Source organism: Oryzias latipes, chromosome 9, assembly GCF_002234675.1.
Source record: "Oryzias latipes chromosome 9, ASM223467v1".
NCBI lineage: Eukaryota > Metazoa > Chordata > Actinopteri > Beloniformes > Adrianichthyidae > Oryzias > Oryzias latipes.
The window spans coordinates 32,079,619-32,098,303 of record NC_019867.2 but is presented as its reverse complement, the minus strand read 5'-3'; the positions used below and the strand labels follow the sequence as shown (position 1 = coordinate 32,098,303).

At 44.6% G+C, this 18,685-nt stretch overlaps 1 protein-coding gene across 1 annotated transcript in view; it reads left to right on the top strand.

Annotated features, from left to right (window-relative positions):
- Window positions 1-17,221, top strand: part of fam102a (family with sequence similarity 102 member A) — a 29,634-nt gene extending 12,413 nt beyond the window's left edge. The window contains exons 3-12 of the mRNA XM_023958893.1: window positions 220-340; window positions 805-834; window positions 6,726-6,842; window positions 8,504-8,550; window positions 9,930-10,081; window positions 10,550-10,660; window positions 11,812-12,007; window positions 12,094-12,215; window positions 12,477-12,546; window positions 15,392-17,221. Coding sequence (XP_023814661.1) covers window positions 220-340; window positions 805-834; window positions 6,726-6,842; window positions 8,504-8,550; window positions 9,930-10,081; window positions 10,550-10,660; window positions 11,812-12,007; window positions 12,094-12,215; window positions 12,477-12,546; window positions 15,392-15,437 — 1,012 coding nt within the window. The 3' untranslated portion in view covers window positions 15,438-17,221. The remainder of the gene's footprint in view (window positions 1-219; window positions 341-804; window positions 835-6,725; window positions 6,843-8,503; window positions 8,551-9,929; window positions 10,082-10,549; window positions 10,661-11,811; window positions 12,008-12,093; window positions 12,216-12,476; window positions 12,547-15,391) is intronic.
- Window positions 17,222-18,685: the final 1,464 nt, after the last annotated feature.

Genomic DNA, 18,685 nt, shown 5'->3' with positions numbered 1-18,685 from the left:
CACTGTTTTTTTTTTTAATGAGCAATGAACATATTTTATTTATGAAGGCTGAAAAAGTGGATTTAGCATGAAATGGGCCCTTCAAGGCGGAGTGCAGATGTTTTTCCTTTGGCATAAAGTCTTTGTTTCTGTGTTTTTGTCTGTCCATTCTCTAATCTTCAGTCCAAGTGTGAAAATGAAAGCTGTTGAACATTTCTGACTTTTGTTTTTACCATGCAGGGAAGAGGTTCAGGAGAACTGCGTCTGCTGGAGGAAGAGGTTCACCTTTGTGTCTAAAATGAGTGCCAACCCCCACACTGGAGTTCTGGACCCGTCTGTCTGCAGGGTGTCGGTCAGAAAGGTACGTCCCAACCGTCCCGCCGCGCGTCATGGCGCTTTTCTGCAGCTGTTGGCTTCTGTGGACCGGGGTGGTTTAGAAACGATTAGAAGACAGCTGAGGGACGGCGCCTGAGACTCTAGAGAAGTGCTGTTAAGACCTCATGCCTTTAAAAGGGGGAACACATCAGCGATCTGATATTTCACCAGGAAGAAAGTTTGGCATCATCTGTAAGGAGCTAGAACATAGGAACAGGATGTGAGCTGAAGTCCTGCCTGCTGGTTAGAAAGAAGTTCAGATGTTTTAGAGGAGATTAGTTTAGCTACTTATCTCCTAAAAGCTTGTGTTCAGAAGACAAAGTGTGTTTTCATGAGAGCCTCTCCAGGACTCAGTCGTTTCAGACCAGCGCCCTGTCATTTCATGTGTAATCACAGGCTTCTGGGATGAGAACGGCGAGTCTAAATACTGTCCTCATGCTTTTCCTGCAGGAACTCAAAGGAGGAAAAGCGTACATGAAGGTAAGAGCGACTCTCCTCTCACTTTTGTAAACACGTGGAGGTACTCTGTGAACTTCAGTGCCACGGCATGTAAATATTAGCATTTCTAGCAGCACTATAGATCAGCGGTCCAATCGACACGCACTTCAGCCCAGAATGTGCAAAAACATCCTGGAAGCTCCTTTCAGTCCCTAAGATGAGTCACGTCTTTCCACTGGAACCTCAAGGTCAAAGCCTCTGTGAAGCTGAGCTGAGGTGCAAATGCGTGGCCGGACAGGAACAGCTTCCTCTGTTTTTACCCGTTCTTCATTTGGATTTCCTGAGTTAAATTTACCCCACTTCCTTTCTTGGGAGTTGGCTTCCTTAAAGTCACACCTATGAAAACAGAAGCTCTCCTGAAGAAAGGGGAACCTGGGGAGGAAGAGGAACTTTTACCTGTGGAAGAGTTTATTTGAAGAAACACAGATGCTGTTTGGACAAAGGAGCGTGGTGTTTGCCGGGCTGTTATCGCCGCACTCTGGAGATGGAATTCAGAGAGGTCACTGACCTCTGAGCTGCAGGACGTGTTGGATTCTTGGACCATTAGGCCTCTGACAGAACAGAATTTGAACACGTGACGGAAAGCGTGATAAGCTGAGAGTTCTCCTGACCCTCTGCAGGGTGTTTATGCCAGGATTAAAGTTCTGGTGGAAAAATGCCACATCTGCCCAATCCTGGATGAACCCTGCTGTCTGAGTCTGTGTTTGGGCGTGGCGATCTGTCTGCACACGGATCAATCCCTAATTAGGAAAACAAAGGTCATATTGAACGTGTTGTTATCCCTCCTGAACTGATTGGCAACATTCTAACGGTGAAGGTGGTTAATCAGCAGCTCCAGAGACTTTCTCCACCACAGCTCAGCGTCAGCCGGCTCTCTGCGGCCTCGCCTCGCCCGGCTTTGGCGTCATCTGCTCTCTTATTCTGCTCACACGGGACACGTGCACGTTCCCGTTTCACATCAGTTCCTCTCTGGTTGTTCTGCTTTGCATCCAGACCACAGCTTCCACAGTTTCAGATCAATGACTGGACCACAAAACTCACATCTGTCTCTGCACTAAAGAAACCTTCTGCACTCATAAAAAAATATCCTGACTGGTTTAAGTTCAGAAAGCAGGAACGACAACTCCTCACTGACTCCGCCCACGCGTCTTAAGGTCGTGTCCCACAGCCACTACAAACCTTTTGTGCATTTTCCACGTATGTCGGTCTTTCATGCGTGATCTACATCAGTGTTTTTCAACTTTTTTTGAGCCAAGGCACACTTTAACCTTGACAAAAATCCCGTGGCACACCAGCATCCAAAAATTAAAAAAAAAATTAAAAATAGGAGAAACTCATAGTCTGTATTGATCTACAGCCTCTCCACAATCTCACAGGCATTTTAGTGATAATTGTGTCAGAAAAAGCTGGAAGTTGCAGCTGTTTTTTCTAAAAGATGTAAAAAAGGTTAATTAGAAGATTTAAAAACGGTTCGTGTGTTGTGGTTTCAAGACGTTTAACAAGGACGACACATTGTGTCACTTTAACCCAATGCATCATGGGAGATGCAGTGATGCAGACAGACTCTCTTCTTTGAGCTTCATTGTTTTGACACCAGATTCTGTGGAAAGCTACACCGCTAAAGAGGAGCTTTAGCTGCTATTTTTGTTGGAACTGAGAGACTTTATGAGCAGAATCAGAACATGGAAGTGAAGACTTTAACCACTTCAGAATGATTGGTGGAGACAGTTAAAGGGGCGGGACTTTTCAGAAAACAGAGCCAACGCTGCGGCTAAATCGCGGTACCGTCATTCTTATCAAAGTGTCTTTAAAAGAATCAAATAAACACAAAGAAAAAAGTATTTTATGATGTTTCATATTCCTAACTACTCAGTGTTTTATCAGGGCCTGTTTGGATGAACACAGAGCTGAAATCCTGGAGATGGAAAATGTTTTTAGATCAGTTAATGAGTCATTTCCCACGGCACACAGGTTGGAAGACACTGATCTACGTCATTCATGAGGGTTTCTTGTGTTCATCGATGTTCTCAGATGTCTGTTGAGGGTTTCAGCTGACGGGTTTTTACGTGGATTCGGTTTTGAGCTGTTCAACATTTTTGGTTGATTGAGAATTACTCAGTTTATGCATATTTTATGTAGTTTATACGCGATTATTACGTAATTCTTACGCAGTTGTGTGTAATTTTTGTGAGATGCAAACAAAAATGTGTGTCTTTCCTTGACCGTATCTCTAACAGACTTTTCACGTGTGAACCTTTCATACCACGTACACGGCGTACAGTTACAATTACATAATTGATGCACGGATCACTAATGAATTACAGATAAACATCACAGTAGTCACACAGTTCACGTTCTATGTTGGTATACGTGTTCTTTGTGTGGTTTATTGGTACTTCTGTGGTTTTAACGTGGTTCATTCCTGATACATCTGTGAAAATTTAACTTAAAGACCACAACTTTTCTCAGTTTTTCCTCGTATAATCACATGGGCCGGGTGAATTCTCAATTCTGATCGGCTGCTGGGTGTCCATTAAAAAGTGATAATCCACAGTGATAACCGCACGCCTAAAAAAGTAGTTCCAGTCACACATCTTAACTCTTCTGTATCACTGCGCTGGCTTCTTTAAAACAAACTTCATCATCCGGACAAAAGCAAGCGGTTGGAGCTGAACTTTCTCTCTGAACTGATGCTTTATGTAACACATCGTGATCATAAACATAGATATCGCTTTCCTTTGCCGCTGCAGTTATGGTCCACGCCTGCCTAGCCAGCAAATAGGTGCGTTGTCATGTTGCCGTGACAACACGCCGCACCAAGTTACAAATGTCTACTTTTTGTGAAAAAGCGAAAAATAACAAGAATAAAGTACTAAAACTGGTTGAATATTTGTTTCTTTTTTAAGTGACCGTGGTATTAGTGGGTTAAGGGCCTTTGTTGTGTGCATTATCAGAATTAACGCACTTAATGGAATCAACCGTCCTCCACTTCATGTCGGATGCTTCAGGCGTCAATTTCTGATAATGTACACTTCGAAGCCCATTGACCCTTACGCGACCAGTTTTTATTTATGTCATACGAAATGTATGTGTGTGACTGTGCCTTTAACGCTGTGACAACACCTGGGGGGGTCTCCTGGGGAGTAGAACCGCCACTGGCTGATTCTGTCATTTGGTCATAAATAAACGGCTAAAACTAGGACTGCATGATATAAGGAAAACTCATTTGTGATATTAGTGATCAATATTGCGATGACGACATAAGTTGTGATACAAAAAGCAAAACTAACATCGCAATTTCCACTTCACTGCAACAGTTTAATTTAGAGTCAACATTTATTAAACATAAAAGCGCTCCATCCGATCAAATGGATAAATGGATTTAATGGATTTATTTGATTTGTTGAATACTTCAAGCTGCCATAATATTGTTTTTCCACATTTAAAGTAACCTTTTTTTGCAATTTTCGCTGTCTTTTGCGATATTCGTATTGCACAGCTTGATCTCATGATACAGAAAAATTTACGATTAATTGTTCAAGCCTAGCAAAATTAAAAAAATAAACATTTTAAGAAAATAGTTGTGGTACTCGGCTGGAGGGGGGGTGTTTTCACATGATAAAGTTATCATTTTCCTGATCCAGAGGCTCGTGGTAAAGTACAGCCCATAATGAGCTGTCAGGTGTAAAACATGGGAGTGAACACACATTTTACACAGTACATAATACACAGGTGACTACACAAACAAACCACACAAAAACCTGTAACACTGAGACACGAGGTAAAAGTACTGCAATCGCGGCTCACGACAAAGTTTGGAATCTAGCCGTGCAGAGAGCAGACTGACCTCTACATGTCATTTAACCAACGCTGCAGTCTTTGCAGAGCAATGACAGCTCTTCCATACGGCCACGGATACGTCAACGTGGGTCTGTGCGGACGCCGTGAGTGTCAGGTGTGGCGGGGCGGGTCCATGGAAAGCTCTACAGAAATCACTGCAGCCAGGCAGGGAGGGCACAGCTAAAATTCAAATACACAATCATAGAACAAGTGTTGTGACACAAACAAAGCACTTAAACAATCTAGATTTTTACAGGTTCTCATATAGCAACAGTTTACAGCTTTAAGCAGAGTTTAAAGGTCCCCCACCCCGTGTAAAAAGTTTAGCTAAGTCATGAAATCTGATACCAGATATGTGGACGTGGACAGTGATGTGTGTGTCTTTCATGATCCATGCCTGATCTACGTCATCCTGAAGTGTTTCTCGCCTTCGTCGATGCTCAGATGTCCGTAGAGGGTTTCAAAATTTGGGTCAGTTGAGAATTACGCAGTTTATTTTACATAGTTTATACGCAATTATTACGTAAGTCTAACGCAGTTGTGTGATTTTTATGAGATCCATACACAAATGTGTGTCTTTCCACGACCGTTCCACGTTTGTCTAACAGACTTTTCATGCATGAACCACCGATGTATAACTTTTGTGTCACGTATACGGCGCACACATCACGTTACGATTACGTTATGCACAAATCACTAATGAACTGCATATAAACAGCACAATAATCACACACGGTTCTACGCTGGTTTACGTGTTCTTTGTGTGGTTTATTCCTACTTCTCACTTTTTCCACGTAGATTCACTTAAGACCAATTCTCATCCGTGCGGGATGTGGAATATGTACGTCGTGGCTGTGAGACACGACCGTTACAGGCTGAGGCGGCACAGCAGGAGGAGCATGACGGCCCAAAAACATCCCTGCAGGTCAAAGAAAGAGGACTCACCAAACATATTTACTCAAGGAACGCAGCTGTTCAAAAAAGCACTGAGTACCGGTAATTAGATATTTGGGACTTGGATTCTTTTTTTCCCCCCAGATACTAGAAGCAGTTTTTTCAAATGTAGGAAAAACTTCCCTTAATGGACCAGAAGAGTAAATGTTTAAATGAAGGTTTTTTTTTAGTAATCTCCTCTGGAGACAGATGGATGAAGACAACAGTAACAGACTCAAAGACAGACTGTAATCTACGATAAATCGCAAATGTATCGTTATCGCAATATCAAGCTGTGCAAAACGCATATCTCAAAAAATGGCAGAAATTGCAGTAAATGGTTCCCTTAAATGTGCTACAACAATTTTATGGCAGCTTGATGTATTTAATGTAGACGAGGGTCATTTGGAGGATAATTTTAATGATGTTGACTCTTATTTAAATGAAACTGTTGCATTGAAAGTGAAATGTTTTGGTTGTTTTGCTATTTGTTCATGAATCGCAGGTTATATAGTCACCGCAGTATTGATCACTAATATTGCATATCAGGAGTTTTTCTCATATGGTGCAGCCCTACAACAGATGCTTCCATTTGCAGCTTCTACACGAATCCCAGCATCTTTAGAAATATTTGAATGGGATCATTTCATGTGTTCGACTAATTCAACACGGGACATGCCCATTTATGGTCAAAGTTAGCGTATTTACACAGTAGAGCATACAGTAAAGCACATTCAAGCTCTCATTACATAAAGACACAAACATAAAAAACATTTGTATTTGACACAAGTCCACCAGCTTCACGTGAAGATCAGTAAAGAGCCGAGTTTCTCTGCTGTAGGGATTCATTTCTGAACAAAGTTTTGATTTCAAATCAAGAAGAAACCCTTCAGTCCTTTTTAAAAAGCGTGATCCACATTTGGTAGATGGTTAAACTCCCATCCTCCCTCAGCGGGATGTGGTGTCGAATGGACTGGTGGGCTTTAGTGGAGATCCGTCAGAGCTCTGCTGCTCAGCCACAGTGTGGTAATGTGCCTCATAAGGAGGCAGGGGAGCCCGGGTCATGAATCCAGAACCAATCCTCTCCTCTTCACCCTCAGCTGGGCTTCACAGACCTCAACATGGCGGAGTTTGCCGGTTCAGGCTCCACCATTCGCTGCTGTCTGCTGGAGGGATACGACACCAAGAACACGCGGCAGGACAACTCCATCCTGAAGGTGAGTGGACGATGACAAACAAAATGACAACTGACAAATTCCCATTTGCATGAGTTCATTCAGAGTTACAACTTCAAATCTGTGATTCCAAATGCTAAAATGTGATTCTGCCTGAATCTGCTGCTGCAAATCACAAGTTCGCTACAACTGCGCTCTGACTTCTGACACATTTCTTGCGAAAAACTTGTGTCAAAAGTGATCTGTATCCGATAATGAAACAAGGGGGGGAGGGAGGGTTAGAGGAAGGGGGAGTCAACCAATCAGAGTGCAGCACTCTGATTGGAAGATCTTCACAGATATGGACTTCCTGCAATTTAAAATTTATTAAACCCCAACGTTTTTTGAATTAATGATTCTTTTTGTCTTATGTTGTATATGTATGTGTATATATTTATATAATTTTTGTTTCATTTCTTATACTTTTCTGTAATATGTACACATTTCAATTCCCCCTGAGACATTCACATTCTTATTGTATTATGTTGTTTGTCAATAAAGTTTTTTTTAAAAAAGATATGGACTTCCTGCTTCAATAACTCTTCTGATAAATGTTCAAATGTGACAGTAAGTCTCTCAATCATTTTGTATTAACACAGAAAGTCTGTTTTTTCCTGCATTTTAATGAGAGATGATCTCTTCGGTCTTTAAATGCAGACATGCAGCGAGACGGCTGCCAACGGACCGTCAGCAGGAAGATCCTCTTTGTTGTAGCAGAACAACAGGGCCAGGGCTATTGAGCAGCTTTAGTATAAATCATATGTATCAACATTTGAAAAAATATATCAGATTAGATCAACACGTTCCCCGCAGCCACAGCAGCCGCGCTCCGTGGAGAAGAGGGGAGGCGAGGAGCCCGCTGGGCTACAGCCCGTCAGAGCGCAGTTGGAGCGCACTTGTGATTTGCGGCAGCAGATTCCAGCACACGCAGAAGCAGATTGGAGCGGTTGTAATCACAGAACTCTAAATGAACACATGCAAATGGGAACTTGTCAGTTGTAATTTAGTTTGTTAAATTTTACAGCAGAACATTTTTACACACAGATGCAGATTTCTGGTGTGCAAGCTCTCACATTCTATATTATAAGTTCTCACATCAAATCTACTGGAACATATCTACCTTCATAGAAACAGCCAACCATAAATGTGCTCACTTGTATGGTTCTGCTGTTATCAGACAGGGTGGTGTTTTTCACATACCTGACATGTTTGGAGAGACGGAGGGAAGACGTCTGTCCAAACATGTCAGGTATGTGAAAAACACCACCGTGTCTGATAACAGCACAACCCAGGAAGTCGGTTAGTAATACAGACGCTATGAACTTTACTGAACAAATGTGCTCAGCACAGCAGAGATTGTGTGGAGGATCAAACCGTCTCAGTCACAGCTGAGCTTCTGCACAATATGCAAATGTTTTTAATCTCATTGGAAAAACTGTCCAAAGTTTCTGCTATTACCTCAGCCTAAACAATCAGCATTGATGGCTTCACTTCCACAGAAGATCGTGGCTATGTCCAAATTCCTGCCCTACTCACTATGTAGTGCGTTTGCCATTTTGTAGTGCTGGCTCTACTGGTCATTGACTGTGCTGTTCAGACGTTTTTCAGAGACTGTGCTGATGAAACAAAGAAGTAGGTGTCATGAACTTGTTTCTGTCTTGAAGGTGATCATTGGAATGACTCTTTTGTCTGGAGATCCCTGTTTCAAGAGGTGAGTGCCCCACATGCTGGCGTCCAACGCCGTCTTTGATGGATTGTTTGAATGTTCTGGATTTATGTCATAAGATATGAAGGACAAAACATTCCTAAAGGGAAAAAAACTATCAACTCAAACTTAAACTGGAGCTGCTTTTAACTATAACCATAGATGGAAAATGTTCCTTATTTTTGGATTGGTAAATATTGACAGTTAACCAGCTTTTAACAAGCTTTTGACAGATTTAATTCCTAATGACACCATCATATGAGTAATCGATGAGTCCTGAAGTTATGAGATCCGTTTCATTCTTTTTTCAGGAAGGTTTTCAAAGATCTCAGTCCAAATGTCGTTACAGAAGCACAGATATTCCATAAAACATCTGTCTTTTAGGTCGCTGAGGACAATTTAAGAAGAAACCATATATTTGAGCTGATTTTTACTGGGGAGCAGCTAAAATCCATCTGAATTTTTTTTTTAAATGTTTTGAATTTAAAAAAAAATATGTTTGTGTCCATGTTTCTTTGTTCAATTAAGACAAGTTTAGCTCCAAACTGGACAGATTTTACTGTTACAGTGGGGGTTTATGTATCTTCAGACAAACAAAGTATATTTGTATAAACCCCTTTTGGATTTGAGGCTAAACTTTATCTATGATCATTATATTTGAAAGAAGAGAGAAAGAAATGGAGTGGGATGTTAGAGATGGGGGGGGTAAGGGATTAGAATGGGGGGGGGCAGTCGATAATACAAAGTCAAAACATAAGATGTGCACTACTACTTACAGGTTGGAAGTATATTCATACATTGATGATGGAAGATGTGTCTCACTAGACTTCTGCACACAGACAGCTAAACACTAGATCCGCATTACTAATATTCTTGAGGGGGGGGTCCAAACAACCCCCATGCCCATATTTGTGCAAAAGTGAAGAAGGATATTTCAGATTTCTTTTTTTTTTTCAAGTTAAAGGGTGTGAATATTTTCTGTACATAAAACACATGCATGCATGCACACACACACTCACACACCCACAGGGCTACCATAATCTGCACTGTAATTATGACCCCCCCCCACCCCCAGAGAGAGTTGGTTCTGGCTTGTTTTCTTCAGAAACAGCAGACGTGCCTTTCACTCCTTCTGCTCTGCTGCTGCTTCCAGAAGAATCTGTCAGTCCTGGACCGTGTTTCTGCATTCACGCCCCCCAGACATTTACTGCTGCAGTCACTTGAAATACTTCAGCTGCTGCGCTGATTTCAACACTGGGCCTCATCTGACCCGAGCCCCCCCCCCCCCCCCCCCCCCCCCCCCCCCCCCCCCCCCCCCCCCCCGAGCTCATTTCATCTGCTCCAGATTGATCAACTCTCTGGTTCCTTCTCTTTCCCCCCTGCAGGCCTCCAAGCACAGCAAAGTCCATCTCTGTCCCCGGACAGGAGCACGCCCTGCAGCTGGACTGTAAGGGGGAGGGAACGGCCGAACCCGGACCGGCCGTGGGGGTTTCTCTGGGGCGGGCCCCAAAGCCTCGGCCTTCCATCATCAGCTCGGGTACGGCAGATAGCAGTCGGGTTTGAACAGATGTGGCCTTTGGTGGTGCCGTGTTTTGAATCACACCCCACAGTGGGAGGAAATCCCAGAGTTCTTGGGTCAGACGTTTCCACACAGAGGTGGAGCTGCACAAACCAGGAGTGTCTGCGGAAACAGACTGTTTGATAAGGCAGAGAAACCCAAAACACGTCGGGTCGAACGTGTTCACCAGCTTTAACTTGTGACTTTCCTTCTACACAGAAGCTAAACACCAACATGTGGATTTTCTCATTATACCAGGAAACGGCATTGAACCTGCTGACAAGGCCACAAAAAGATGTTAGCTGGGACTAATCAGATTACTGCGAGTAATCTGCTCATTGAATGGGGCTCGTGCTCCTCAGGTTTTTGTCAGCTGGGGGAGAAAGTGACTTCTGCAGACACGAGGGGTTCCTGTCTTTGTGTTTGACTTCCTCTGGTCTCCTCCAGGTTTGCTGGATGAGACAGAGGGGAACCAGAACCAGTCCTCTTCCACAGAAGCGTTCCAGTCCGGTCACTCTCGGAACTCCAGTTACGCCAGCCAGCACAGCAAAATCTCAGGTCAGCGTTCCACTTTAGCACTTTACCAAATGTGTCTCAGTAAAGCTGCAACAATTGAAACAAATCAAACACTTTGGGGGAAAGTTCTTCAAAGACGCAGGTCATCGGCATCTTCGGGGTGTCTTTTAAGCATGTTTTGCTCTAAGAGGATCCTGTTGAGCCATTAAATGAGAACTTCTCGTTTCTATATTCACGATGCTGAAAAGCCTCTGAAGGCTCCGATTCATCCAGGTGGAGTTTTTCATTCCCGTCTTTCTTAGGATGTTGTTTTTTTCAGGGAAATTGCAGCAAAATCACAGATTTTTTGGGGGGAAAACCTGAATAAGAATCCATGTTATAAAAGGGCTGCACCGGTGGGACAGTGGTTAGAGCTCTTGGCTCACAGGAAGAAGGCCCCCGGTTCAAGTCCCGGCTGGGGGACCTGAACTAGAACCTCAATGGGGGGGGCCTTTCTGTGTGTTTCTGTGTGGAGTTTGCATGTTCTCCCCGTGCATGCGTGGGTTTCCCGGGGTCTCCGGCTTCCTCCCCCTGTCCAAAAACATGCTTCATAGGTTCATTGGAAACTCTAAATTGACCCTAGGTGTGAGTGTGAGAGTGACTGAATGTGTGATTGTGGCCCTGCGACAGAGACAGTGTACCCCGCCTTCGCCCATAAGTGGCTGGGATAGGCTCCAGCAGCCTGTGACCCCGAAAGGGACAAAACGGTAGAAAATGAATGAATGTTATTAAAGTGTAGATGTCATTTTTGATACTAGCTTGGACATTCATTTGTTCTTTTTTCAAAACATTCCCAGTGGTTTTCAGGTGATAGTTATGTTGGCGGAGGTCTTTCATGAAAAAGTAAAAGTTTGCAGTAAGATGAGCTCAGACTGAGTCTGTCTCAGCAGAGACAGCAGCTGTGGGCTACAGGTTTGTTGGGGAACGTTTGGCTTTGGTTAATGAAAGGGCTCTTATGTGCGCGCACATCGACGTGACTGTTAACCCAGTTTAACCAGTTGAGATGAGGACATGGTGGGAGGCTCGAAGGTTCTGTTCCCGGGATGCTGAAGTTCCTAAAATGCCGCTTCCACATGAGACTCTTAAGGGGTTAATCCGGGGAGGTTCCTCCGTGGTTTGACTGACGGCGTCTTGTTTTCGCCGTCGGCTTTCAGGCTACAGCACGGAGCACTCCTGCTCGTCCAGCCTGTCGGACCTCACGCACCGCAGGAATACCTCAACAGGAAGCAGCGCCTCTGGGGGTCTGGGGTTCACCGCTGACCCTCCACTTGAAGGCGAGAAGGACGCTGGACGTCCGGAAAGGCCGCCCCGGCCCCCGCGGCCCGCTCTGCCCCCAAACAGGCCTCCCAGGTAGAGATGCGGGTGTGGTCCCGCCTGAACGGACAGCAGGGACACGGAGCTCACCTGTTGTTGTCCGGCTGCGTTCTGCATTTCAGGAGGAAGCAGGAGGCCGTGGAGAATCGCCCGTCCTGGGTGAACGACACCCGCATGGATGCAGACGACATCGTGGAGAAGATCGTCCAAAGTCAGAACTTTGCAGACATTAACAACTCGGAAGGTACAGAGTGACAGCTGCTCTCAAAGCTGAGTGGATGGGTGTGTGGTTGTGCGATTGTGTGTCCCACAGTGTGTGCCCATGTGTGATTCTGAAACAGCAGGAAGAGGACTGTTACCTGTAGCTCCACGCCACAATGCCGCCAGCATGTGGCGATTCCTCAGATCCATGTGTTGACACAGAACCCTCTGCTCCTTCTGCTGTGTCTGAGCTGACGGCGCGCACGTGAGCTCATGCACTGCTGACTGTGTTTTTGGTCTGCAGACAGTAACCTGCGGCTGTTCGTCAGCAGAGACGGGACCACGGCGCTCAGCGGCATCCGGCTGGGAAACAGGTGAGAACGCCGGCTGGCTTTCATCCGAGACGCATCCACGTGCACGTGAAACATTCGAACACGCGCACACATCAAAGGAACCGGACAGAAGAACAAACGGAAGAAAAACCCAGGGGGACAGATCAGTTTGAGGCTCACGAACAATTCATATAAATAACAAATAAATGTGTTAAAGTCAAAAGGATTTCAAAGGTTTAGTAACTGTTGAGCCTAAAAATAATAATTATGACGTGTAGCTCGTAAAAAAGGTCAAGGTGCTTAAAAATCTCCAGATGGATGAAGCCATCAGGGGGTCTCGGGTTCTACGCAACCTGCAGGTGACGGTCTTCATGGGTTCAGATCAGGTCCAGCCTGGACGTCTTGAAGACGAGCTGCTGACCTCTCTGTGCAGACAGACGGGTGTTAGCTGTGGATGTGATGAACAGATGACATATTGGCAGCAATGCTGAGGAGGAGGAGGAGGAGGAGTCTACCTGGAGGTGATGAAGTGCCGTCTTTGGTGAAGGAGCTCTGCCTCTGACTCCTGACTGTCACAAACATTCACGCAGCTTCAAAGCTCAGGCTGAGCCGCAGGAGCTTCTCTGCCATCCAGACACTCCAGAGAAACCATGACATGTCTTTCCTCTGAAGCACAGTCTGCTTCTTTTAGTCCAGACATCATCAGCAGATTCATAGTCTGAAAGGCTGCGAGATGTCAGGATTGAAACAGTATCCTGGCTTCAAAGCTTTGAAGTTTGTTTCTACTGTAAGAATTCATAAATGGATCAATCGCTGCGTTTCCATCTCACATACAGTACAGACCAAAAGTTTGGACACACCTTCTCATCCAAAGAGTTTTCTTTGTTTTCATGACTATGAAAATTCTAGATTCTCACTGAAGGCATCAGAACTGTGAATTAACACGTGTTAAAGTGTGAATCAAACCTAAAATATGTCATATTGAAGGTTCTTCATAGTAGCCACCTTTTGGTTTGATTAATGCTTTGCACACTCTTGGCATTCTCTGGATGAGCTTAGTCACCTGAAATGGTCTTCCAACAGTCTTGAAGGAGTTCCCAGAATGCTTAGCACTTGTTGGCCCTTTTGCCTTCACTCTGCAGTCCAGCTCACCCCAAACCATCTTGATTGGGTTCAGGTCCGGTGACTGTGGAGGCCAGGTCATCTGTTGCAGCACCCCCCCACTCTCCTTCTTGGTCAAATAGCCCTTCCTCAGCCTGGAGGTGCGTTTGGGGTCATTGTCCTGTTGAAAAAGAAATGATGGTCCAACTAAACGCAAACCGGATGGAATAGCATGCCCAGACTTCCACTGGTCTGATGTCCATTCCTGGTGTTCTTTAGTCTAAACAAGTCTCTTCTGCTTATTGCCTTTCTTTAGCGGTGGTTTTCTAGCAGATATTCTACATGAAGGCCTGATTCCCACAGTCTCCTTTGAACAGTTGTAGAGCTGTGTCTGCTGCTAGAACTCTGTGTGCCATTGACCTGCTCTCTAATCTGAGCTGCTGTTAAGCTGCCATTTCTGAGGCTGCTGACTCGGATGAACTTATCCTCCCCAGCAGAGGTGACTCTTGGTCTTCCTTTCCTGGGGGGGTCCACATGTGAGCCAGTTTCTTTGTAGAGCTTGATGGTTTTTGTGACTCACTTGGGGACACTTTTAAAGTTTTCCCAAGTTTTGGGACTGACTGACCTTCATTTCTTAAAGTAATGATGTCCACTCGTTTTTCTGTACTTAGCTGCTTTTTCCTGCTATAATCCAAATTCTAACAGTCTATTCAGTAGGACTATCAGCTGTGTATCCACCTGACTTCTGCACAACACAACTGATGGTCCCAACCCCATTTATAAGGCCAGAAATCCCACTTATTAAACCTGACAGGACACACCTGTGAAGTGAAAAACATTTCAGGTGACTACATCTGGAAGCTCATCAAGAGAATGCCAAGAGTGTACAAAGCAGTAATCAAAGCAAAAGGTGGCTGCTATGAAGAACCTTCAATATGACATATTTTCAGTTGTTTCACACTTTAACACGTGTTAATTCACAGTTTTGATGCCTTCAGTGAGAATCTATAATTTTCATAGTCGTGCAAATGAAAACTCTTTGAAGGAGAAGCTGTGTCCAAACTTTGGTCTGTATTGTATACACAAAACTTTCAGAATGTTGAAGAAACACAATTTCACAATTGCAATGTTTCCTTTAAATCCTAATAATGTGAAAAAACACAGATGTGATTGTTGGTCACATGACTCATTTAATTAGAAGCATTTTAACTTGACATGCCTGAAAAAACACCTCCAAGCTTTTTGATAAATCCAACTTTTTTCATAATTGTGGTGTTTCCATTGGGCGAATTTATTATTGCAAATCCAATGTTATTGTTAATGGAAACACAGCTTCTGTCAACCTTAGAATGATTATAATCTGTTGTGTTTTTCATGAGGAAAGTGAACTGATGGAGTAGTGATGTTGAGGATCCAGATGGATGACCATGATCCTCCTGGAGGCTGGAAGCCCACAAAATGAATAGGAGAAAATCCCTCTTTGATGGGATTCTCCTCAGAGATGATCAAACTTTCTATTCTCCTTTCCATAAACGGGATGCCTGAAACATGTCTGCCTAATAGACTGGATGTTTCTGCTCCTTTGCCCCAGAGGGGTAACTGTGCCTCTTTACCCCAGCTCCTCCGTCGCGTCTTTATTTTGGCTTTTCTGGGGGAGATCTACACCTCTGACTTGGCCTGTTGGTTGACAGACATTAGATTAAACCTGCTGACACAGATAACCGTCTGACACTTGATGTGAACGCCAGCGGTGACATCTTCTCTCCGTTTGCGTGTCTCCTCTCAGGGTTCCCGCCGGCGGATACGAGCCTGTGGTCATCGAGAGCCACTGAGGCGCCGGCCCCTTCACCTGCAGATCATCCGCTCTTATGTCTCCGGTTGTTCTTTGGCTTCAGCTGGTCTGGCGCCCGAAGAGGGAAACCTGTCCATTTGCACTTTATGTGAAGCCGATCGCCAAGCTCCGCCCATCTGTGAGCTCCGCACATCTGAGCTCCGCTGATCTCTGAGCTCCGCCCATCTGAGCTCTACTGATCTGCGAGCTCCGCCCATCTGAGCTCTGCTGATCTCTGAGCTCCGCCCATCTGAGCTCTGCTGATCTCTGAGCTCTGCTGATCTCTGAGCTCCGCCCATCTGAGCTCTGCTGGTCGGCGCTCATGTGTCTGTTATTTTTAAGGGCCGCTCCACATAGAAGCACAAAAATCTCCTCTTTCTTTTTTTAGATTTCAGAAAGCCTCAAGTTTCAGGATTTCTTTCTGCTGGAGGCTCTGCCACTCGTGTCCCAGAAATGTCCAAATAAAATGAATGAAAGCAGCTCTTCCATCTCACCTTTGGGTCTTCCTGTCGCCAAAGCCTTCCTCCTGTTGGAGCAGACCGTTAGGACTTTGGGTGAGGGCTGCGGTGCGGCTCGGTTCCTTGGGGTCGGGACAGAGGAGGTTCAGCACCAACACTTCTAAACGTCACTCCGCTTCGTCCTCACAGCTCGTCTCCTCTGACGCCTTTCACTGACCCCGTCCCTCCTCACCTTTGTCATCCTGAGTCCTGACGCCAATGTTGGCTTGAAGCTGAATTTCGTCCCGCGTCAGCTGGGATGTGGCCCGGGCTAGGTCCCTGCAGCTGGGGGGGGGGACACATTGATGATGAGGACTTCAGTTCATGTTCTGTCAGATGTCATGTTCTGGATTGAATGTTTAGACACTGTTTCTCCATTGGTCCAGCCAGCTGTGGACCCAAAGTTTAGGACGTGAAAATGTTCCCCTTTCATCCAAACTGACTCAAGCCCCTCCCAGCAGTGCATGTGTTGCACGGCAACAGAGCTGGGATCACACTGGATGTGGTCAGCACTTAAGGAAACCACTGAACAGAAACTGCTGTTTCTCCTCGGCAGAACCTCTCCATGCCTGCAGAGTTTCTCTGGAAGGAGCATGAAGCACGATGACGGTTGTGATGACAGAGTGCTGAAGATGAAGAGAAATGTTCCCACTTTTTGGTGGAACACAGGGTTCTGCTAAAGTTCTGCACTCTAACTGCTCCTCTGCTGCCCCCTGGTGGTCATGATTGTATTTTTTCCAGTCTAGATCCCCCCCCCCAGCTCTCTCTCAGGCTCTTGTGATAGATGTCAAACGTTTTAGTTTAGTTTTTTTTAGAAGAAGGCTGGTTTTCTGCAGGACAGTAGCGAGCAGAAGTCGTGTTCCTGCATTGCAGCCTCTTCATCGTGTTTGGATGTTTTAGTGAATCTGCTGTCTTCAGCTCATGACACACAAGTTACTTCACACTTTTTTTCCCTAATTCATCACATTAAAGTCACTTTTGGGGATGAACCACTGAAAGCTAACACAATATTTGGGTTTACGTCACCATGGCAACATCTTTTCTTTTAAAGCATTTAATATTTTAAGCCTTTTTGTTGGAGGTTGTTATAAGCTATGCACAAAAGTCGCCCCAGAGCTTTTTTTCTTTTAGGGATTCTAACAAATTTTATTGTAACAAAACTTGTTTGACCTAAATGTATAGAAGATTGAGATGGAACTGAGCTTCCTGTCTCCAAACACTTTAGGCACAATATGTTTCTGTATTTTACTGCAGAAATGACTAATAAACCATGAAAGCATACGTTGAATTGGTCTCATTTTGATTTAAATGTAGATTTTTGTGTGTGAAGGGTGAGCGGGGGCTTCAGTGGTTCTTATGCATTCATCTGCATTTGGAAACTTCACTGATTGATGTGCTTTATTCTAGTATAAGTCAAAAACCAGAAGAAACCGTTTCCATGAAGAATTGCCACAACTTGGATCAGGACTCTACAGAGACACATGTCTCCGCTTTCCTGTTTTGGATCATCTTCTTACTCAAAAACCCACCAGAACCGGGATCTGAAACCTTCAACACCGAGAGCCATTCAGGCCAGTTTCTTGTGGACCAAAACTGCAAAGTCTTGTTTCACTTTAGAAAAATTCAGGACTTCTTTGCTTTTCTGTAGCTTTCTTTAGAGTCAGAGATATTCAGTTAAAAACTCAATGAAATTTTCTTTTGCTCATTGACATATTTAAATATAATACAAGGAAGATGACATTTTCCTTAAACTCTATAAAGTTGTTTTTTATTCTCGACAACTTATTTTGTTTTATACACTCAATTGCTATTTATCAGGAACACCTGCCCAAATTCTGGTTAATGCAAATTTCTAATCAGCCAATCACGTGACAGCATCTCAGTGCATTTAGTCATGAGGACATGGTCAATAAAATCTGCTGTAGTTCAAACCAGCATCAGAATGAGGAAGAAAGACGATGGAAGTGACTTTGAACGTGGTTGTTGGTTCCAGACGGGCTGGTCTGAGGATTTCAGAAACTGCTGATCTACTGAGATTTTCACCCACAACCATCTCTAGGGTTTACAGAAATGGTCCTAAAAAGAGAAAATAGCCAGAGAGCAGCAGTTCTGTGGTCAGAAATGTCTTGTTGATGTCAGAGGTCAGAGGTCAGACTGGTTCCAGCTGATAGAAAGACAACAGGAACTCAAAGAACCACTGGTTCCAACCGAGGTCTGCAGAAGAGCATCTCTGAAAGAACAACACGTCCAACCTGGAGGCAGATGGACTACAGCAGCAGAAGACCACACCGGGTACCACTGCTGTCAGCTAAGAACAGGAACCTGAGGCTACAATTTACACAGACTCACCAAAACTGGACCATAGAAGATGGAAAAACGTTGTCTGGTCTGAGTCTCCATTTCTGCTGCCACATTCAGATGGTAGGGTCAGAATTTGGCCTCAACAACATGACAGCATGGATCCATCCTGCCTTGTATCAACGGTTCAGGCTGGTGGTGGTGGTTTCATGGTGTGGGGGATGTTATCTTGCCTCACTTTGGTCCCCTTAGTACCAGTTGAGCATGGTTCCAACACCACAGCCTACCTGAGTATTGCTGCTGACCATGTCCATCCCTTTCTGAACACAGTGGACCATCTTCATGCTACTTCCAGCAGGATAAGGCTCCATGTCATCCAGCTGGAATCATCTCAGACTGGTTTCTAGAACATGACAATGAGTTCTCTGGACTCAAACGGCCTCCACAGTCACCA